Source organism: Melospiza melodia, chromosome 2, assembly GCF_035770615.1.
Source record: "Melospiza melodia melodia isolate bMelMel2 chromosome 2, bMelMel2.pri, whole genome shotgun sequence".
Classification (NCBI taxonomy): Eukaryota; Metazoa; Chordata; class Aves; order Passeriformes; family Passerellidae; genus Melospiza; species Melospiza melodia.
Window position 1 is genome coordinate 76,332,202 of NC_086195.1, and position 22,132 is coordinate 76,354,333.

At 36.9% G+C, this 22,132-nt stretch overlaps 2 protein-coding genes across 3 annotated transcripts in view; one reads left to right on the plus strand and one right to left on the minus strand.

Moving 5' to 3' along the window:
• Nucleotides 1-1,054: 1,054 nt before the first annotated feature.
• On the minus strand, nt 1,055-13,767 carry ANGPTL5 (angiopoietin like 5). 2 transcript variants are annotated; one of them, XM_063150462.1, is made up of 8 exons: nt 13,630-13,767; nt 11,770-11,917; nt 10,685-10,788; nt 10,212-10,305; nt 9,353-9,453; nt 4,930-5,050; nt 3,332-3,514; nt 1,055-2,270 (listed from the first exon to the last, which is right to left on the minus strand). In XM_063150462.1, the coding sequence occupies exons 1-8, from the start codon at nt 13,729-13,731 to the stop codon at nt 1,951-1,953; spliced, it is 1,173 nt and encodes a 390-aa protein (XP_063006532.1). In that variant the 5' UTR covers nt 13,732-13,767; the 3' UTR covers nt 1,055-1,950. The 2 variants fall into 2 exon arrangements, with proteins under 2 accessions (XP_063006532.1, XP_063006531.1); XM_063150461.1 differs by having other exon boundaries at nt 3,332-3,517.
• A 4,338-nt stretch (nt 13,768-18,105) lies between these two features.
• The window catches only part of CEP126 (centrosomal protein 126), a 36,963-nt gene continuing 32,936 nt past the window's right edge, over nt 18,106-22,132 (plus strand). The window contains exon 1 of the mRNA XM_063148903.1: nt 18,106-18,225. Coding sequence (XP_063004973.1) covers nt 18,113-18,225 — 113 coding nt within the window. The 5' untranslated portion in view covers nt 18,106-18,112. The remainder of the gene's footprint in view (nt 18,226-22,132) is intronic.

Here is a 22,132-nt window from a genome sequence, read left to right on the forward strand (position 1 = left end):
CAATATCTGCCAGCACAAGTCTGCAATCTTCATTTGCTACCCTTCTTTTTAAGCAGGAATTCTAATTAAGCCAAAAGCAGCCTCAGGGTGTCAGTAGAATATAGCTATATACATCCAAAGTACCTGCTTAGACTCCTGCTCACAGGCTCAGATCTGGTTGTCAGAACAGAGGCCACACTATCAAATTTGAGGCTTTCATTAAAGCCATTGCACTTCCATGAAATTTACCCCCTGGCACTCTCCAGTAGGATTCTTGTGCCACAGGCTGAGGACTCTTTCTGACATAGGAGCCCTAATACAGTGACAATATCCAGGCTTGCACCCAGAATTAATACTGCTCCAGTGCTTGTTAATCTTAGTGCAGAAGCTCTTTCATTGAAGCATCTACCTTTATAAGTCTGCTGGGTCCAGGCTGCCGTTCAAAGCCAGTTGCATTCCTGAAAAGGGTGGTGTGAGGGCAGGCTGAAGAGAGTGTGCAGACAATCTCTTCACCTTTAATTTCAAATACTCCAGTGTCTGACAAAAACAAACTCCCACTGTGCTCAGAGAATTGAGGCTTCCCTAAGAGCAGGACCTATACCATTTCTCACAATGCCTCTACAAGGCCTGTGGTATTTTTCCTCAAGCTACTTCCTACCATGCTTCTCCTGTAAGCCTTCCCATAAGGACAGTCCTCAGTTTCTCTCTAGCAGAGAGGAAAACTGCTTTTAGCAACTTTTTACCTCCAACTGTTAAAGGCTAGCCAAATATGCAACAAAAGAGGAATTTTTTCTCACCTTTAACTGTGTAACATACCCTATTAAAAGCTTTGTTTTCTCCTATGGCTACATAAATCTTTGGGAAGAAGCCCTAAATCGCGGTGGTTCTGAATTGATGATGGCTTCTGCTCACTGGTTTTATGCTTGGTTAAAATAAAAAACAGCAAAGAGGAAATTCATGGAGTTTTTAACTATTTTCGTTCCACATGATATTACAGAGTTGGTCTGCTGAAACTGAAGCAAAGATGAGAAATACCATGCCTAGCTACAGATTTGATGCTAGGTTCCAGAAACACTGTAATGACAATATTCACATTTTTATTGATATTTTTCTATTTTTACTGAACAGAAATTCAAAGAATTCACAATCCTTAGTTTTAAATGAGTTTACACAACTTAAGTTGGTTTTATTCATTACCAAATGATCGCTCACAAAGTGAAAGCCACTAAGAATGAAAAACATAAGATCAGACCATATATCCAAAAATTAAAACTGCACAGGTTATATGTAAAGATATGTTCTCTTTGAAAAAAAGTTTTAGTTTGTAGTCAATTGTGAAATAGATAATGGTAGAATCAAACTTGTATTATGAAATACATTGACTGTGAAAATGAAATATAAAATTGGTCATAGTTCTTGAATGTCACTATCAACCTTACGTGTATAAAAATCAGGCCCTTATGGTATACAAAACCTTATTTATACATTGAAACAATTGTTATCTTGCCTGATAAGGAATATAGAAAGAAAAGCTGATGCTGAAAATTTAACTTAAAATGAAGTATTTTTCCAAAATATTAGTATGAAAATGGCAGGTACATGTTTTTTTCTTTAAATAAAATTTGCTGAAACGTCTTGCATAGAAGGAGCACATTCAAAACTCAGCATTACACTTCTTTTTATATTTTTTTCTGCTGGTTCTGAGATTTTTTAAGAGGCAGTTGAATAAAAGCTGACAAACACTCAGCTTAATCCTTTTTCTGAAAACCCAGTTCTTCTTAGGACCTTCTTTCTCAAGCTGGAACCCTATAAATGCTGACATTTCATAATAAAAATTAATAACTACATTATAGAAATATCTAACAAAGTTTTAAGACTGAACCATTCAAGTGAAGATGAAAGGTATTTATGATTGTAGTGATACATCATTCCACATAAGTGCAAAGAGAGATATATTTCTATTTTCATATGTTAATGGAAATATGGATAATTGGTTCTCCGAATTTTCATTGAAACTGATTTAATTTTGACTGGCTTTTTGTTCATTGTCCATGTATCCCAGTGAATGCCAGTTGCAAGGAATCTCCCTCTGTAGCGATGAACACCATTAAGATTTGCAAGGCCACACTTGCTGAACCACCATCCCGTGTTGTCACTGAAGTTACTGCAGCTCTTTACTGGCTGTCCTTTAATAGTGCACATTGGCCTGCATCCATCATTATCAACATCAAACGTGCTGAAAGGCATGGAATTTTGGTTATCTTCTCTTCTATATCCTCTAAATGCATCACCTAAGTACAACAGATAAACAAAACGATAAAGTTATTTACGGAGAAATGTTTCTTACTTGATGCACACCCTGCAAACTTTTCCTCTGAATTTATTATAAAAGTGGAATTCTTCAAAAGCAGTTCAAGAGCACCAGCTAATGAGCTGCAAAAGTGCTAAAGATGCAGGGAAAAAAAGAATAAAATACTGAGAAATATGGAAGAAGATAAAATTCAACAAAATGTCTTCGTATTTTCCTTGCTTTTAGCAATGAATGCTGGCTATGAAGGTAAAGGCTTCTGTCTTCCTCAAAGACAGAGGAAGAAGAGATAAAAGTAAACAAAAAGGGTTGCAACTTCAGATTTTCCAGTAACATGCCCAAAGCCCCAGAGTGAGTCATGAAACACGATGGAATTGTTGAAACACAAAGGTCAGTTATTACTGTCTCTGTTGTCTTACTAGAGAACTTACTGAAGAAATAGTATTTTTCACAAATACAGAGTAAAGCACTAACACTTTTAGAGATTAACTATTTCATTGATAATAACGACCATTCTTGCATAACACAGAAAAAAGCAGTAAGACATGATGCAATGCTTAATGCAAATCTTTGCACACTTAGTGTATTAATGCTATTAAAGGAGGTCTGGAATTAATTTGTGTCTATGCATCACCCAGCAACTATTACACACTGTAGGACAGCCTTGTTCCACTCAGTTTCTTTCTCTATCCTTTGTACATGACTATCTGGGCACGTCTGAATTATCCAAAGCATCAGGAAGACTGCCAGTAACATCTGTGATGAGATAAAGGGCATCTAAACAATCGAACCATTAGGTAAATAAACACTAACACCCACAAAATCCCGTATTTATTTTATATATATATCCCATTCAATTTTATATTTTTTTTATTACAGGCATAATAGATCACCATATAATAAAATTTTATCTGCATAAATGTTCATTATATACCAGAGAAAAACACATTAGAAATAAAATTTTTGAAGTTAATTATTATTCTTTTGGATGCATTTTTTTCATGTTAAACTACCTTTAAATACTTCTAGGAAGGAAGTTCTTACCAGCATTTCCTGAATAATGCCCCAAATGGATCTTAAAATAACATGATTCATCCTCTATCCAAAATCCATCATATGAGGCATAGGCATGCTTGTCATTTTCTGATTCCAAATCCACATAAAGACTGAAATGAGTGGCCTTTTGATTTACGATGTCAAAAATCTTCCTCAGTCCAAGCCAAAATTCTCCTTGAAGAGAAACATAATATATAGTCTAGAAATGGAAACTGTCGCAGACATTTTTTCATAGAAATCTTTCTTTGGGACTTGTTCGTCTTCTGGGAAGCTAAGGCCCCAGAAAGAGAATGTAAACAATGATTATCAGCTGCTGTGAAATGCAATAGGATGCACCTGTGATTGGTTCATGTTCCATGTGTACAGTTGAGGGCCAATCACAGGAGCAAGCTCGGGAAAGATTCCCTGGACACGGAACTTTGTTATGGATTCTTTTCTATTCCATTCTTAGCTTAGCAAGCCTCTGCAACTTCTCTCCTTATTCTTTTTAGTATAGTCATAATGCATCATATATCATATATCAATAAATACAGCCTTTGATCAAGAAACAAGATTCTCATCCTTCTCTCACCCCAGTGACCTCCTCAGGTCGCTGTAATAGGAAACTGTAAAAGAAAAAGTCATTGTTTCTGTTTTTTTACTTTCCTCCCTGAAGCAAATGTAATACAAGTTGCATGATATGCTATATTCCTTTGAAAGACTAATGAAGGAACAGAGTAATCTTCCCATTTCCTTAGGAAATCCCTAAGAAAACCCATGTGTGCATCATGGTTTTTTTCTCTCTGATATTTTTTTAGAAAATTGTCCAGATGATAGATTTCAAATATTTGTCTGCAATATATCCTAGAAGACCACAAAAACTGGATATGCTAAAGATCCACTTGCATGAACAGAACTCAGTATCACTCCTAAGGGCAATACAGAGAAATGATAAATGTTAGCATTCTATGAAATGCAAAAAAAAAAAAAACCAGCAAACCCTATTCTCAAAATTTAAGCTCTGTTCTCAAGATTTGCTGCCTCCATAAATCACAAATGTAGCCTCATATGAGCTGCACTTCTTTGTACAGAAAAGCTGCATGCTTCCATTGCAATCCCAGATTAACTTCTGAAAAAGCAAATGGGTTTAATCTGGCAGGATTAAAGGTGGCAATAAAAAATTATTATCACTGTTGTGTTGGTATAGGGTACTGAAATATTTCCATTGTTAATAACTTTGCATGCCCCATGGTGAAATATTATTGATTTTTCTCTACTCTAAGGAAATGAGTGATTCAAACCAACAAAGGCACTCTTTTTTTAATCTGAAAAGAGAAGAAATACAATCTATTATTTCAAGCAGAAAATATAATATTTTAAACACTCTTGTAAGACTGCAATAACTAAAGACTCTAGTGGGGTAATAGTCATTATCAGGAAGATCACACAACAGATTTGATTTTAAAAATCCTTAAGTAAAAACAAGACTTTTAAGAAACAAGAACTTCATACTGCCAAAACTACCACGCAATTTAGTGGAATGTAGCTCACATAAAAGCAGGAGAAATGTGGGATCCAAAGCACTTTAGAGTACTTAAAATTAATACCAGTAAGGTCACCAAATCCATCCAGATATTCAGACCATGTTCTCTGAAACTGAACAATTCCATCAGTTCTTTTCTGAATCACAGTCCATCCACCTCCTCGAAAATCCATGTCACACAAAACCTAAAATAAACATAGGCATGATTAAGCATTCTTGAAGCAGTTTTTATGAAAAACACATTTTAATTAAATAAAGGTGAACTATTCAGAGTTTTGCTAAGTAACATGTTTTTCAAATATCTTTTAAAAAAAGCCCTAAGAAAATAAAAAAATAAAGCTGCAGTATTTTCTTATATGTTCTTGTTGAACTGTTTGATTTGGATATTTCTTCAACCAGTAGAAACTGCTGTGTGTAATAGTCTGCTCATAACAAACATAATAAATAAGCTTTGATAAATGTCACTGTAACATTTATAGCATGAAAGGGAAGCAACTTGCAATGTCATGTATTAATCAGGCAGTATATCATTGATACAGGTAGCAACACCAAATAAACTTTTATTGCAGCAAAGCAAAATAAACACAACTTCTTGTATGTTCTCTGTCACCACCACGCCTTCTTCCAGAGAATGTGTTTGTGGTACCCGGGAAATTTAGAGCCTTTAATAAGGGTGAGGAAATGGAAAACAGTGATAGCAATAACCCAGCATACAACAATAAATAATTTGCAGCAGCAAAAACCTCTACATAAGTGGCCCCGATCCAGAGAAGTCCCAATGTGAACATATAACTGCCTGCAACTGAGCAGAACCACTGCATACATAAGATCAACTCTCAGATTTATGAGTCTTTAGGAGTCTTTGCTAAAATTTGTGCCCAGCAGTATGTCAAATGGCAGTGGTCCAGCTGCCATCTGCTCTGCTTTGGAGTATCACATTATGTGGCACGTTTTCTCCTCAGCCCATCTAACTTAAGATTTGTAATTGACTTTCCTAAGTATATCTGCAGTGCCAAATCTTGATCAGTTCTAACTGGGATTATAAAGTCTGGAAATCTAATTTAGAAAGAGCAATTGCACATTTATACACTGCACTCCCTAAGTTATTCAATGCAGTTCTAAGGGATAGTATCCATAATTAATGTTTGAAAACAGGGGCTCATTTTTGTCTCCAAAGGTGATGAATATCAGAATTAACCTGGAAAATGCTTATAGGTAGTGAGCCAGTAAGCTTCTTGTGGTAACAAAAGTAAGTTCAGAACATAATATTGGCTGTGATAACACTAAGCCGATGCACAAGTGATGGAATAAAGTATGAAATATTTTTGACGTTACAGAAAATGTACAAAATGAAACAAAATGAAACATGTTTCAGAAAAGAGAGATTTGCAGTCTTAGCCAGCTGATAAAAGTGAAACTAGGTGTAAGTCAGTTTAACTCTCAAAAAAATTTGTGTCAGACTGAGCATTATATGTTGCATCTCCATTGCCTGTAGTGGCCAGATATTTTTCAGGAAACCAGATTTGCTCCTTAGTAGGAAAGTATCAACATTATAGTTAGAGCCTCTGTGATTTAACAATGTCTTCTCAATGAATGACAAGAAATCAACAGGAAGAGCTGCAATTTGATCTAATACACCCCAAAGGATCTTGGACCTTCAAGTAAGATACTTCAGGCAATTCCTGCAAAACAAATACTAAATGAATCATACTAAGATTTTTGTGCATGAAAAAAGAATTGTGACCTTTATTCCCTGGAGAGTCACATGCTTATTTCAGTCACCCAAGGAGGATAGAACTGGAATTAAAAGAAATACAGAAGATTCCAAAATGAATATTTAGATGAAAATACCTAAACCTCATTCAAAATAATACCATTGCCTCATCCACTGTCTTGAGTAGATAATTGCATGCTTGGCTACTCCTCTGATTATGAGTCAGAAATACTATGAGGATCCCACTTGGTCATAACATCAATCTTTGGTCCAATATAAATCAGTGTGAGTGTTGATAATTCACAGAAGGAGGGGATATGGTTCTACATGAGAGGCCATCAGCCAGTTAGATACAGCACCAATACATACACCAGCTAAATAAAAATATTAGATAGGTACAGAAAAACACAGTTATAGCTGTGTAGTTTTCTTAATCCCTTATGGAAATTGTAAAGCCTTATAATAGTTAATCTGCTTTACAGTTTGCTCTGTCTCATATCATGAAAGGTATGAAGGGCATGATTGTGCCAGGTACAAGCTAAATTAAATGAGAAGGAGGACACTTCTACTGAATATTTCTTCCCTTTCCACCTGCAGTGTTTGTATAAGAGGTATATTCTAAACAATTGTTTAGTTTGTCTGATTCAACTGAGAAATATCATTGATCTAAATTTACTGATTGAAAAATGTATCAGAAATTGGTCATGGTTCATTTTTCCAAAAGTAAAATTGGTTTTAATCATCTCATTAATAAATGCTCAGGAAAAAGCCTAGTTGAGAGTAACTTTCTGAGGTGACAGAAACCTGCCACTACCACTAAAGCTAGGTGTTTTTATTGCTCCTGGCATCTGGAGTTCAATTAGCCCAAATTAAGCATAAAAATCTATACTCACTTTTGGAAACATGAGGTATCAAACATGAAAAATAAGAATGGGATCACATTTTCTAAATAGTTTTCATTTTACTGATATCTTTATGCATATTATTCTAAGCACATTTTCATTTAGGTTCCATTGCATAAAAATACACTTTATTGCTGCAAAGGTCTTCATTGATATAAATTGTTTCATGTTGGGTTTTTTTCCTTGTTTTCTAGTTTCTTACTATGGTTTTCTACCTCTGTATTTTTTCTTATTTTGCTGGTCTGCAGAACATTTAGAACTCTTGGTTATTAGCCTCTAAAAGATGCTTTATAATTTCTTGTTTATATTCAAATATCTTGATATTTTTGTCTATCTATCATTTCTCTTGTATTCTTTTTATGCTTCAACACATGAAAGAATGCACATTAAGTAGTGTTCCTTAAAATAACATTCTTTATGGAACACATATTTTAGAAATTTTTTCTCTGAGAGCTTTTTGGCACTGTCTTTCAAGTTCTGTACAACATTTACCAGACAAGAAATGAGACACTCATGACTGCAAACATTCTTCTCATTATTTATTGTTACCTTGTTCTTTTAATCAAATTGCTATGATTTTTATTTTCTATTTCTGGAATTACCTTCAATCCAGAAGAAATTATTAAACAGATGCAATTTTTGCTATAGTTGCATTTTGCTCATACTACAAATATGGTTGTTCTGTGAACACTGCAACATCTTTGCCTTTCTCTTACATGGAAGGGACTTACTGATGAGTTACAGATCTTATTCCTGAGCCCCCAGCATTGTATGGAGAGAATGACAGGTTTTTATATCAAAGGTTGCAGAATCAAGTTCATATTTTTCTTTTGAGATGCCAGCATAAATCTGAAACCTTTTCTTAACCAGTTTAAGCTCCTTTTTGTAGGATTTTGAAGGGTTCCACTTGGCTAGAGATAAAGGGATTCATTCTTCCTTTGTTACATATAAAGGAACACTATGAAGATAGATATTAAACTTTGCTAGTTATTGCTTGGCTTAAATTCCTTGGTTTTTTTTCAAAAAATAATGACCTCAACCTGTATGGCAAAGTTGAAGGTTTGAAAGTGCCATGTCTACCTTTCTACTATGCATAAGTCCTTCTCTACATAGAACAGCCTGAAATGGAAATAAACACAAAAAACAAAATATTCCTTGTGTTTGCAAGGATCTTAATATTCCTAGTCTGAGGAAATTAACCCAAAATTCCATTCTTCTAGATGAGCACTATTAATATGAGCAATTACATAAAGTGCAGGCAGTGATAGGAAGCATGATTGCTGCAGGTTTTTTTAGGGATATATCCTTGTCTTAGGAATATAAATCCTGCAAACTGGATAGGAAAACCACAATTTTAGATCCCCCTGTGCCTCAAGACTGGATTATAATGATACTCATACAGACAAGGTTTCTATTCCTCAAACCAACATCTGCACCTACACTTGGATGACTCTGCGTCCATGTAGTCCCATCACAAGGGAAGGCAACGTTATACAGCCAAATCACTCAAAATCTAAATGTCCTGTCTTAAAAGCCAAATGGGTCAGTCAACTGCTCTTCAGTTTTCCATCTCTAAAACAGCAAAGAACAGCTCTTCTCCATATCCAAAAGATGTGCTGGTAAACACCTTGGGTTTTCCTCTTTGGTATTTTTCACTGCATATGAAAACTGACAATGGACTCTTATGACAGAGAATAAGTTTCTTTGTAGAAAATAAGAAACTTGTCAAAATTATAGTAAAAGCAGACATGTGCAGATGATTTAATACATTTTTCATTCATCTGTTGAAGAATTGTCATGGGAAACACTTTATTAAAAATATTCTAAATGTATATTCTCAAGCAAATTATGACTAATAATAAATTTATTACCTCAAAAGGATAATTTGATCCTTCTGGATGGATAATGTACAAACCACTTGGAGTTTTTGAAACTGAACCAACAGTATCTTTAATATGAGTGCAGTCCAAACCTAGACAAAAAAGGTATACAAGGAAGTTCATGAGCAAAATATGTTGTAAAAAACTACAGATTAATACAGGAATACTACTTTTCTTGGTGGCATGAATTATTTAAAATATAATTTTCTTCTTATGCAAACTTTAAAATCATGCTTTGTCATGAATTTATCTTGCAAATTAAAATTCTCTAAACACCATTGAGATTCTAAGTACAAATGACACTGTATTGACAAAGTTCTTTCTAATCTTAATAAATATGACACATACCTATATGAAATTAAAGATTATGTATCTGGGTCCATTTACGGATTTTTTTTTATTTTATTTATAACACCTGGACCGTGAAAAAGATATATTATCTGAGAAATGAAGTCTTTTTCCTACAGATATTTATATTTATACTTGTAAAAGCTTTCCATCTTAAAGTATACATGACAAACATTCCATTTGAAGAAGGATACTGCAGATGCAGAGCAAAAGAATGTGCCATTCAGCAGCCTCAGATCACTTACTAGCTAATAATCATACTTGGTATTTTTCATAAAAATCAGCATTCTAAATAGGATGCCCAGAGTTGTCAGTTGCAAATGATTTAAAGCAGTATTTATGATAACATTTTTAAACGGTTTATTACGTTTCCAAAGTTAATATTTTACTAGCACAGGATAAATGTCAATGTACAACTGCTTACCTTTGTTTTAATTAGCTCCTTTTCAAGATACAAAGATAAAAAGGGAAGGTGCCAAGCCTACATCTGAAAAATACTTACCATGAGACTGAACTACTTTATAAGGAAGTGGATCCAGATGCTTTCTCAAAATTACTGTGTTCAAAAGAACAAGTTTGTTCATAAGTTCATTTACCTGCAAATTCAAATAAAAGATCTTTAATTAGGTTGCAATGAGAAATTTTACATTCTAAAGATTTTTTTTTCTGACTCCTAATAAAAATAATCTGAAGTTAATTTTTGTGATGTGTAGTAATTTGTACTAATGTGAAGTAATGGCCCTCCACTTTCCCTACTGCAATGTATGACACTAAGTTGTGAAATGGGGTGCTTACCACTCCTGGTAGAAATGGAAATCACACCTACCAGAGGTACAAGGACTGGTGATAAAACACTCTAATCCTACTGGTTTAATGACAGTTTAATGGTTTAATGAGCCCTTTTTTTCCTCAGAAAGACAACACCTGCTGTGAGAAATAACAAATACAAATCTTTATAATAAAGGAAAAAGGTACCTGATTAGAAAGGTAATCCAGCGAAGACTGTTGATCATCCATCATGTCTCTTACCAGCTTTTTTGTACTTCTGGCATATTCAGCAAGAGAGTTCTGCAAATTTCCTTCAGAAAGAAATATGTTCATCCACTTTGTTTCCATAACTCTAGAGATATTCTTGACTAAATGACAACATACTTATTTATGACATCTAAATGAATACTGAAGGTGTTTTACCTTACAGAACCTAAAAGTGAAATGAAAGCAATACAGAGACCACAGATTAAAGCCAAAGGTGCTGAAAACTTCAGACTTTCTTGTTGCAGTACAGACATCTTAAGAAGTGATGGATCTTCTCATGTTTTGAAGAATAAATTAATCTTATCCTTAGATAAACTGGACAACCAGTTAATGGATATCACAGAAATATAAATGCATATGATAAAAGACAGATATAAATAAGGCTTCTTGTCACCTTACATTTGCTCATTCGTTGTACTACTCCTGGTTTTTGCTCTGATGCTAAAAATCACGATCATCATCATAATGGCATATTATAATAATATATATTTTGAAATCATATGTGAAAACCAAGAATTTGCCCAATTATTTTCAGAGACTGACCGTATAATTTGTTGTGTAGTTTGTCAAGCTAGTGCATAGAGAATATCCTGTGTAACCCTCCATAAAAGTAAGGTGAAGTACACATTTTCTCCCATGTAACTGACTAATTAATTAATTACCTCCCACTTACACCTCCACACCCAGCTATGAGGTTTAAATGAGCAACAGACATCCTCCTCTTCCTCTCTAATTGAGTGAGATACTGACATTCAGAGCATAGCAGATCTAGGTGGGTTGTGTGGCTGCTTGGATTTGCCTGTCTGCACCAATGATTATATTTTGTCACACCAGCTGCATCCCTAAAACAGGGTACTCCAGATTTTCTGGACAACACACAGTTTGGGCAGCAGGGTCACAAGGCTGTCACGTGTGCTCAAGAAGATTAAAAACTAAATTTGCACAGCATAGCGTAGCAGAGGAGAGGATTGCATAGCATGGCACTGCACAGCTCATCACTGAAAGTATTCTTTATGAATACATACTGCACATGTAATGTTTGTCCCCTCGTAAAATTTTAGCTTGAGCATCACATGGTACAAGGCATTGTTCTTTTTGTTTTGAAATATCTGCAGATTTATTTTTCTCTTCTGCCAGGAGTGGTTCCTCCACAGCTCCAACATTCCTTGTGTCCTGTTGTACCAAACAATGGAGGGGGAAATAAATTGAACATAAAGCACACATAAAATAGCTCAGTCTGTCAAAATGAAGTATATTGCTTCACAGAACTTCTTTCAAAACCTGTTTTTTAAAAGCTTTATCAAGCAGTAATTGACAGAGCTGAGACCAAAAGTCCTCTGCTTAGCCATACCTCACAAGAAAAAAGTAGTGTCAGAGATAAAGAATAACCTCTATATATTAAAAAAATACCACCGCCATTTCTGGCGAGGTATTCTACTTGTAAGCACTGTAAGTGGGAGGCAAGAACCTGCAAATCCTGCATTTTAGGAATCACCACATCCAACAGGCATCTCAAATGCTAATGAACTTATTTTCACTGGAAAGGAGCGGGCTTTTGGATTTACCAGATATTAACAAAGTACTTTTACTCTTTAAAATCCCTACATTCATTATTTAGACACTGGTCAAGGAAGTAGTTGCAGAAGTTTTTGACTTATGCACACAAGCAGTCATGAGAAAACTTATGCAACTACTGAGAAGATCTGCAGACCAATTCAGCAGTAAAAGAAATATTTTAAATGTTCTTATAGGGGAAAGAATAAAGGGACAGTATTTATGGGCACACAATTATCTGAAACTGTAACAGTAATAGCATTAGTAAAAGCAGCTCCACCTATTACTGTTATTTTAAAATTGTATATTCATATTTAATAGTTTTTCTTCCATGGTGCCATATGACATAAAATAAGGGAATGCCTCTGAATCATCCCTTAAAGAAATTACTAAAAATAATTTTAAAAATGTGTAATTGTCAAAAGACTAAGCAACATATTTTCATGAGTCTTTGTTTGATGATTTCATCATCTCAGCAAGACATTTGTAGTATGTTCATATATTGTGTTTTCAAATATAAATGGGATCCTTAGAAATGTTAAGATTTTAATGAAAAACAAAAGTTATTTAGACTTGAATACATCTTCATCATAATTGTTCTTTCCTGCTCCAGTTTTCTCTTTCTACAATTGGTACTACACCAGCAAGCACTGAACAGGGTTTTTTGCTCTTAAAAAGTGAAAGTAAAAATTACAGAAAACTGTTAACGAAGGAATTTAACAAAAAAAGGTTTCTGAATTACTAATATAATTGCTTTTTATGCCTGGAGAACGATAGAGAAGTAAAAGAATGTGTTTCTTTAATTTTGAAATAAGCACAAAATAAAGAAAGAAAAATTATGCAAGAGTTATAAACAGATCTCTAGAACTTATAAATAGAACACTTGAAAGTATGGCTTGTTCCAGGGCTATCACAGCTACTCACCAGATGTTCAATTAAACGCTGTTAAGCAAATATTTTTAATCAATATTTATCTTTACCAAAAGCCAACATGAAACAAGCAATTAAGTCTGATCTCAGCAATTCAAGCAAGAACTGACTCTGCCAAAACCAATAGTTACTCTGCATTTAAAGTCATGCAGATGAGATTAAAAATATGACATAACAACTGAGCTGTGATACAGGACATTAACTCAAAAATGTTCTAATATATTGAATTCCTACAATTTCAATGTAGTTTCTTTTCTCTATCTGAAAATACCTGATTCTTCTGTATTTTCATATCTATCTTGAATAAAACAATCCATATTTTTAGAACATCTGTCAGTTTTCTGAGAAATCATTCAGTAACATTAATTATCTTATCTGCACAAAGTAACAGAAAATCTTACCTCAGGTGAACAAGGTTTGCCATTATTTATGACAGTCTCTCCTAAACCGAACAAAAAAATATTAAGACAAATAAATGAAGTTACCCTAAAGTGGTGGTTCATCTTTTACTTGAAGAAATGCAAATGTTTTGATGAGTTTCAAATTTCTGTGGAAAGAATTGTACACTATGAAGGCCTGATCTAACTATTTGGGAATGTCTACAGCACAAAGGGCAGCCAACACATCGCTCTTTTACTGCCTGGATTTAATAAACCACATTTCAACTGCACAGCAGATTTTATATATTACTACTTGCATCCTGAAGGAAAATTACTGCTTATCACCTCTACATGACACATCAAACATATATATTTTCATTGTGATAAACTCTGACAGATTTTCTTATATGCTATTTTTGAGCATTTTTTTATATTTGGCATGAGTGTTCTGGGCTACTTGAAAGAAAAATTAGTATTACTTCATGTTTTCAATTTTTTTCCAAGTTTTTTTTTTTTTCATTAAAATTAAAGAGTCTGTATTGCTGTGGTGGTAGTGCACTAGAACAGGCTGTGGAGGCAATTTGGGAATATGTCATCAAAGTGATTTCAAAATACAAAACTGAATAGACATTATTTTAAATTAGTAGTTTGTATTAAATAGAAAATCTTTTACCAGGAGAATAATAGCAGTATTTTGGTCTCACTGGTAGCCCACCCCTTGTAACACAGGTACTGAGACTATCATTCAGTACAATGATTTTTATCCTTGAAAAAAGTCAAAGTACGAGAGAATGGCATGAAAAAGAAGAAAATTAAATGTAGTCCACAGAAGCTTAATTAAAACTATGAGGCACTTAAGATTTCACTCAATTCCACTACTTTTGTGTCTTAAGACTGGATCTCATAAACTGGATCTGAAAAAAAAGTTCAGAAAGGTCCAACATGTTTAGACAATTTAGACATATTAGAGAATTTAAATAATTTGTGATCTGGCTTAATGTACCACTGGGAAATACACTTTCTAAAGGATCTCCAGAATACACTGTTCAACTGCACCTTACACTGGTAAAAGAAGGCAATGCTCCAAATTTGGCTTGATAATCTCCTCCTCTAGTGGAGTAGTTAATCTCCACCTCTATCTAAAGCTGGAATACACTAGAAATAGCTTTTGCTACTAAGATTTGTTGGGACCAACCAACATTTGTTGGGAGTGAGGATTAATACACTTTTTAATCCAATGTTTTCTTTTAAAATTAATAGCTAAATGGTACTAAGAACCTGTAACTGAGAAGAGTATATTTAACTGCCTGTGAAATTCTGGACAACTTTGGCTCTTCTTTATCTCTCAAAATCAATTTTTTATTTTTTTTCTAAAGTACCCCATAGTACGTAATAGTTTTCCAATATGATACTTAGTAGTGTTTAATTAGTGCATCAGTTGATGATTTCTCAAGAAAATGCAGGTTGTGATCATTAGTTCAGTCTCAGGAAAAAGGTAAAAATATTTCCATGGCTCTCTATATATCACAATAAAGGCAGTTTTTCTTCCTATTTCTATGTACATCAGTAGGCCAAGTGACAGAATTCAGGAATGGTTAAAACAGTCAGAACATTAACTTCTCCCATGCAGTTGCCTACACAGCTTAGAGAAAAAGTATAGGGCATCAGCAGATTAATCCTCCACTGGGACAAGAAGAAAAGAAAAATATGTTCCTGCAGCAGCACAGCTACGCTCCAGCCTTTAAATAAGACTTGTAATAAATTCAGAATCCATCCCACAAAGTTTTAAGAGCTGATCTTTATCCTTCAATGGAATATCAGTGGCCAGCCCAAAGTAAAGTTTATGAAGCTTCTTTCAAATCAGCTGCCAGAGCAGGACCTTCCATTCTGTAACTACTTAAAATTAGGCTTTTTGCTGCCCCAGAATATATGGGCCCCAGCTTGTCCCCTTCTTGTCCCACCATCTGAAAGATGTGAGGTTACTCTTGAGGAGATCCAATAACCATAAAGGAGAACTATGAAGATTTAATAAAAAAGTAAACAAGAGAAAGACAGAAATATATATAAACACTGAATAAGTTCTGAATCTCAGAAGGTGTCTTAAGGTGAATATGCAAGTTGCACTCTATTAGATGAAAAATTTCAGTAAATCTAAGGAAGCTCAAAATCTGTCAGTGGCATGAGTTGACCATGACCTTCAATCTTCATAAATGTGACATGGGCCCAAATTCTGCAGTGTCCCAGCTCTGCCTCAGTTCTGCTTGGGTGACTCAGTTCTCCAACCTGACAAAGCCTTCTATTGCATCCTAAATGAAACAGTGCATTTTATCAGGCAAACTGGGATTTTAAATGTGTGTGTAAGTTGAAAAGCACACAGTGATAAATTGACAACCATTTTTCCCCCTTCTGCAACACAACAGAGCAGATGGGGCAAAGAAATGGTGAATTTGGGGTTGATTTTCTGAGCTAGAGGTGAAAGACTTCCATTTTAGGGTCATCTTCTCAATGACAGGAACTAGGATACTGTAAACATTAAACACACTTGGCAACCTGACCACCACTGGTCTTGACTGTAAAATGGTAACAGCAACACCCACTTCCCAAACTGTGCTACAAATACGGGGGAGAGGTCTGTGCAGAAAAGTATTTTACAAATGCAGAGTACTGTTTTTTACCTTCCTAGTCAAAGACATAGAACAGCTGCACACTGAAAAAAAAGGGGAAAAAAAAAAAAAAGAGGAAGAATTGGTTTAAGCTCAAATACACCGGCCAAGAAATGTCTCGCCAGGAAACCACCAAGGCATTTAGACTGTTGCTGACAGCTCATCCGAGGCAGGGCAATATCCCAAGACTACACACCCTACTTTGCTTTAAAAAAAAAAAATAAAGAAAATTAAAAAAAAAAAAAGTTTTGCAGTCTTAAGAACACACTGGGGGAGTTTTTTGTTTTGTTTTGTTTTTTTGTAAGTGTATTTATGGACCTTTTTAATCGTTTTTCTATAATACTCATCATTTTGTGCATCAGCTGCACAAAACATCTTTTGGTGGTTGATGTTGTTGTTATTTCCGCACAAAAGTTTATGGGGTTAACTCCAAGTCTTCAGCAGGCCTAAGAAGCACCGCAGAGCTCTGCAAACCCGCACGTGGTGTTTGCCCAGGAGAACGCGTTCGCTCGGACCCCGTGTGTGTTTGGGGCTTTTAAAAGTTATCCCGCAGTGTTCAGCGCTGCAGAGGAGGGAAAGCCCAGCGAGAGCCAAGCACCGTCCCTGACAGGGCGTCCAGCACTGCTCTCCCAGCCGGGCCGGGCCCGCGGGGAGAGTACGGAGCGGTTCCCACGCGTGGCTCCCACCCTGGCACGGGCACCGGCGAGGCCCGGCCGGGCCAGGCGGGATCCGGCCCGCCCTCGGGTCCCGGCCCGCCCTGTCCCCTGCGCCAGCCTCGCAGGCAGCAAATGCCGCGGCAGCCGAAGCCTCTGGCCCAGCGCCGCTCCCGGCGCCGCGGCCCCGCCCCGTTGCGAGGGCCGCGGCTTGGCCGGTTGCTACGAGGCCGGGCAGTGGGCGCAGAGCGGCGCGGCGGGGCCCGGCGCTGACTCGGGCGCTGCATGGAGCTCGGCGGGAAGGCCGGCGGGGCGGAGCGGGGGCAGCTCCTCGCCGGGGGGCGGCAGGACCGCGCGGGAGGGCGGCGGAGCGTCCCTGTGTATCCTTCGTGAGGCGGTCCCGGATCGCCGGGCCGGCCGAGCCCTGCGAAGGGGGGCCGGGGCCGCGGCGTTGCGTGGGGCCCGTGTGGGGAGGCGGCGGGGCCGGGGCGGCGATGTCCCAGCCTCCGCCCTGCCCCGCGGTCAGAGACCGCCTCAGGGGTGTCTTCAAACTCAAACTTGTACTTTGCGGGTTTTAAACTGCCGTGGGAAAGTTGACTTCTCAAGCAACTTCGGAGTTTTCTTGTTTTCCCTTTAATAGGAGATTATGCCACTAGGAATAGTGTTTTCCATCCTAACTTGTGGGTTCTTGTTTTTTTCAATTTTAGTAGTAAGAACTACTGACACAAACTCTTGAGATCCGCCTGCACAGTGCTACTTAAATAATTACTGGCGTGATGCAGGGCTGATCTGGCTCTGTGGAGAGCTTTTATTTAATTATGTTTATCAATTTCAGTGTAAACAACTAATCCTTTAGCGTGTGTGTGGGGGAGCTTTACTATTTTCCCTGTCATACCTGCATCCTTATGTTACAGGTTTAGATAACTACACAAAATGAACATAATAAAGGTGGGATTTTTCAGCTGGTGGCATCATGAAAGATAAGTGCAAAGCCTCTCCTAAAATCCTTTTAAAAATTAAAATGCAATTACATTTCTTTCTAGATGAGCATAAAGTTAGTTATGACTGTAACATACAGTTATGGAACCTACTCTATAGAAGGCCAGTCATGCAGGCTATTGTATCATTTAATGAGCAGTTCCATCCAATTTCTATTGTCCTTAACACAATCTTAGGGGTAGAGATTTAATGTTTCATTTTGAACAGGATTTACAAGAAGAACGTCGGGCACTGAAAAAGGATCAAAAAATGCATCGGAGCAAGGCAATGAAATATTTGATGGAGACAAACAGAAGAAGAAGGCAAGTAACTAGGGTTCCTTTAATGGAGGATTGTAAAAAAAGAGAAAGCCAAAGCAAAAAAGTCAAAACCTTGAGACAGATCAATATATCTCTACTATTTTCATGTTCACTTTGATAAATAGCTCACTGCTTTGGCCTAGAGGAATCTAAGCTGAAAAGTTTCACCAATCCAGTTTCTTGCCATAGGACAAATAAAATAAAAATAGCAATATTCTGATTTACTCGCTAATTTTTGGAAACTCACTGTAGTCACATCTCATATAAACTAAAGGTAAGTAGCACTTTCATCCTGTGGCTCTGATGTGCATTTCTGGTGTTCTGGCTTTTATTAGCTTCCATGAAGGTATGAAAAATGCACTCAGCTGTAACAGCAGAAGGCAGTTGTTGCCTTCTGAAGTGTGTGTTTTTCTGTCTGCATGACATAACAGCTGCACAGCCTCCCCTTCATGCTGAGGCTTTGTGCTCCCACTTCCCAGTAAACACAAAGCAACATTTTTCTTGTACAGGATTACACTTATAATAAACTTATTTTGTACTGACATTTTAAACAGAGCTTTACATAGTCTGTCTTCTGCATACATGAGAGTGCAAAGCCATGAAATATTCTGTGGCAAATGGATTAAGTAAATTATGCACTGAAATGTCTCAGCAAGAGCTGTGAGTAGTGTAATGGGCATAGAGGTTTTTCCCCTCACACTGAGGTGGTGCTCACACATACAGAGAGCTCAGCTGTGTGTACTGCAGAGGCAGATGGGTTCCTCCTTGCAAGCCCCCAGCCTCAGACCAGCTTCCTCTGCCTCTTGTTAACTCATTAATGTTTGTGCCCCACAGTTCCCTTATCTGATGACTTCTGTTGTACAATGTTTACTGATTGCATATGTTCATAACTCATAAGAGAGGTGGTATATATTGTTTATATTGCCATTTTAGCCTGACAGTATGTGCTATCAACTTACATTTCGAAATAAAAAGAAAAGTGGAGGAGAGATATAATCACCTGTTAATAATTAAAGACAGACTGCAACCCACAACCTTTACAGATATAGACTGAGTCTCAGTTGAAAAATTAAATACCTAATTTCTTTTTCTGGAACAGAACCACTGTAATGCTACACATCTCAGATGAACACTGTTTATTATATTACTGGTCTTGAAATGTTATACTCTAATGTAAAAGCAAGTACCAGACAACCTGCATATTTTTGACAGACTGGTGTAGTTAAAGTAATACTCATGGATACATAAATACATTTCCATATGCATTTCATTGTAGCCTTAAGAAACACAGTGTAAATCCAAGTTACTCAGGTGAGCCACTTAAAAATTTAGGTATGGTATTCATAAAATGAAGACATTTCAATTTGTGATAATTGAGAATGGCATAATTATTAGCACAATAAGCAGTTCAAATAGAAGTCTGTGGTAACAAGTTTTCTCCTAATAACTGAGAAGAAGTGACTTGTTTAATGTTAGAAAGGTAGTAAGTGCATACAATGTTAAGAGCTATAACATATATAAGTAAAAATTAAGGGTCACTGCATATGTTCAGGAAAGTAATTTGAAAATAAAGTTCCTTGAATCTAAGTATTTTTTCCTGACAGTTATGCAGGTAGGAATTGATTGATCAGACCTCAGGTCATGTGTCAGGTCTATATGAACCAAGTTCCATTAGCTTTCTAACACATGTTAAGCTGTTAGATATGATGATGGTTTCTCAAGGGTAGCATGAAGTTCTTAAGCTCCACATTCTCATCCAGCAGGACCCAAAATTCTCTCTGCCAAGGCTTACGGGCATGTATCAGGAGTTATTCTTGGCACTGCTAGTGTATCATTTCAAAAGAAAATGTGTATCTTCTTCATTTTTTATATGGAGAGTAGGAATGAGTACGCTGAGGGGGGGTGACAGTCCATTTTCTACCTCTAACCTTCACATAGAATGGTCAAGGTTGGAAGGGACCTCTTGATCTGGTTGAACACCTCCACTCAGGAAGAGCCACCTAGAACTGGTTGCCCAGGAATCACTTTTGAGCTTCTCCAAGAATGGAGACTCCACAGCAATCTGTGTCAGGGCTATCATCCTTACCCCCAAAAGAAAGTGTTTCCTGATATTCCAAAGGAAAGTTCTGTGTTTCAGTTTGGCCCTGTCAGTAGGCATCACTGAAGACAGCCTGGCTCTCTCCTCTTTGCGCCTTCCTTCCAGATATTTATGGACATTAAGAAGATTCCTTTGAGCCTTCTCCAGCCTGAACAGTCCCAAATCTTTCAGCATTCCTAGAGAGATTCTCCAGTCCCTTCATCATCTCTGTGGCCCTTCACTGAACTGTGTCCAGTCTGTCCATGTCTGTCTTGTACTCAGGAGCCCAGAGCTGGGCACATTCCTTCAGCTGTGGCCTGCCTAGTGCTGAGCAGAGGGGAAGGATCACTTTCCTCTGCATGCTGGCTAGGCTTTGCCTCTTGCAGTTCAGGATGCCACTGACCTTCTTGACAGCAAAGCTGGTCCTTTCTCTCAAGTAACAAGTGCTACAGCATGAGAGGAAATGACCTCAAATTGTATGAGGGCAGGTTTAGATTGGATGCTAGGAAAATTGTATTTGTGAAGATGATTGTCAAGCATTGGAAAAGGCTGCCCATTGGAATGGTTGCATGTGGTGTACTTCAAGACGTGGTTTAGTGGTGGAGTTGGCTGTGCTGGGCTTGTTGTTTGAGTCGATGATCCTAGAGGTCTTTTCTAACCCAAATGATTCAGTGTTTCTATGTTTAATGAGGATGTTAAAGAGGATTTGGCCCAGTACTGACTGCTAAGGTTCACCACTATGTCCTGGCCTCCATGAGGACTTGGTGTCACTGATCAGCACCCTTGGGGCCTGACCATTCAGAACATTTACATTCCACCTCACTCTCTGCTCATTCAGCCTGTACAGCAGCATCTCATTTGTGATGATCACAGGGGGGACAGTACCAGCAGCCTTAGTAAAGGCCAAATAGACAATATCAACAGCTCTCCTCTCATCTACAGGACTGTCATTTCTTTGCAGAATTTTATGTAGTTGATCAAGCCTAACCAAATTTTGTGGCAACCTTAAGTTTATAAATTTTCTACTAAAAAAAATAAAAGCAGTGAATTCTCTTTAGGATGAAGCACTAGTGAAGGTACAGAAGAGCTTCTGTTCTGTCTTTAATCTTGTGTCATTTAGGTTCCTTCTCTTCATGTTGTTTTTTGGAGGAAAACTTTTCTGTGGGTTTTAATTTGTGGGTCTTTTCAGGGACCAACAGCAGGCCTCCTTTAAACAAGGTTGTACTAAAGTACTTTTTAAGCTAATGAGATCTGCATATGCAAGGTTGTTGCAGATTGAGGTCTTCTGTTTCCAACCTTTTCTATATCTACTTGTAATAAAATTTTCCCTGACAGTCTACTGTTGATTTGTTGTCAATACTTCTAAAATGCAGCACCTTCAGCATTAAAAATACCTTCTACAAGCTGTACACAGTTAATTGGTTTAGTAGTAAAAGACAAAAGCATCACTTGCTCAGAAAGAGCAAGGATAGCTTTGGAAATAAAAGTCTCTAACTTAAATCTCAGATCTTTTTCAATCCCCCTGATGTAATCTGTTTTTTTGCATCTCTTTTACTGACCAAGCTCCTTAGCTTTGTGTTAACAATAGTACTTCAACACAGCAAAAAACCATAGCCTACAGTTTTTACAAGTTGCCTGAGTATCAAGAAAGCAATTTCTTTATTGTCTCGCTGATACATGAAGTTGCAATCTCAAGATCAGATTAAGAATCAAGTATTCTCTGGGACAGTAGCTGGCAGATATTTTGTTTAAATACCAGTATTCTGGAAATAAGAGCTACTGACTAAGCACATACTTAATGCAAATGAATAGGATATCATATTTTATGTATCT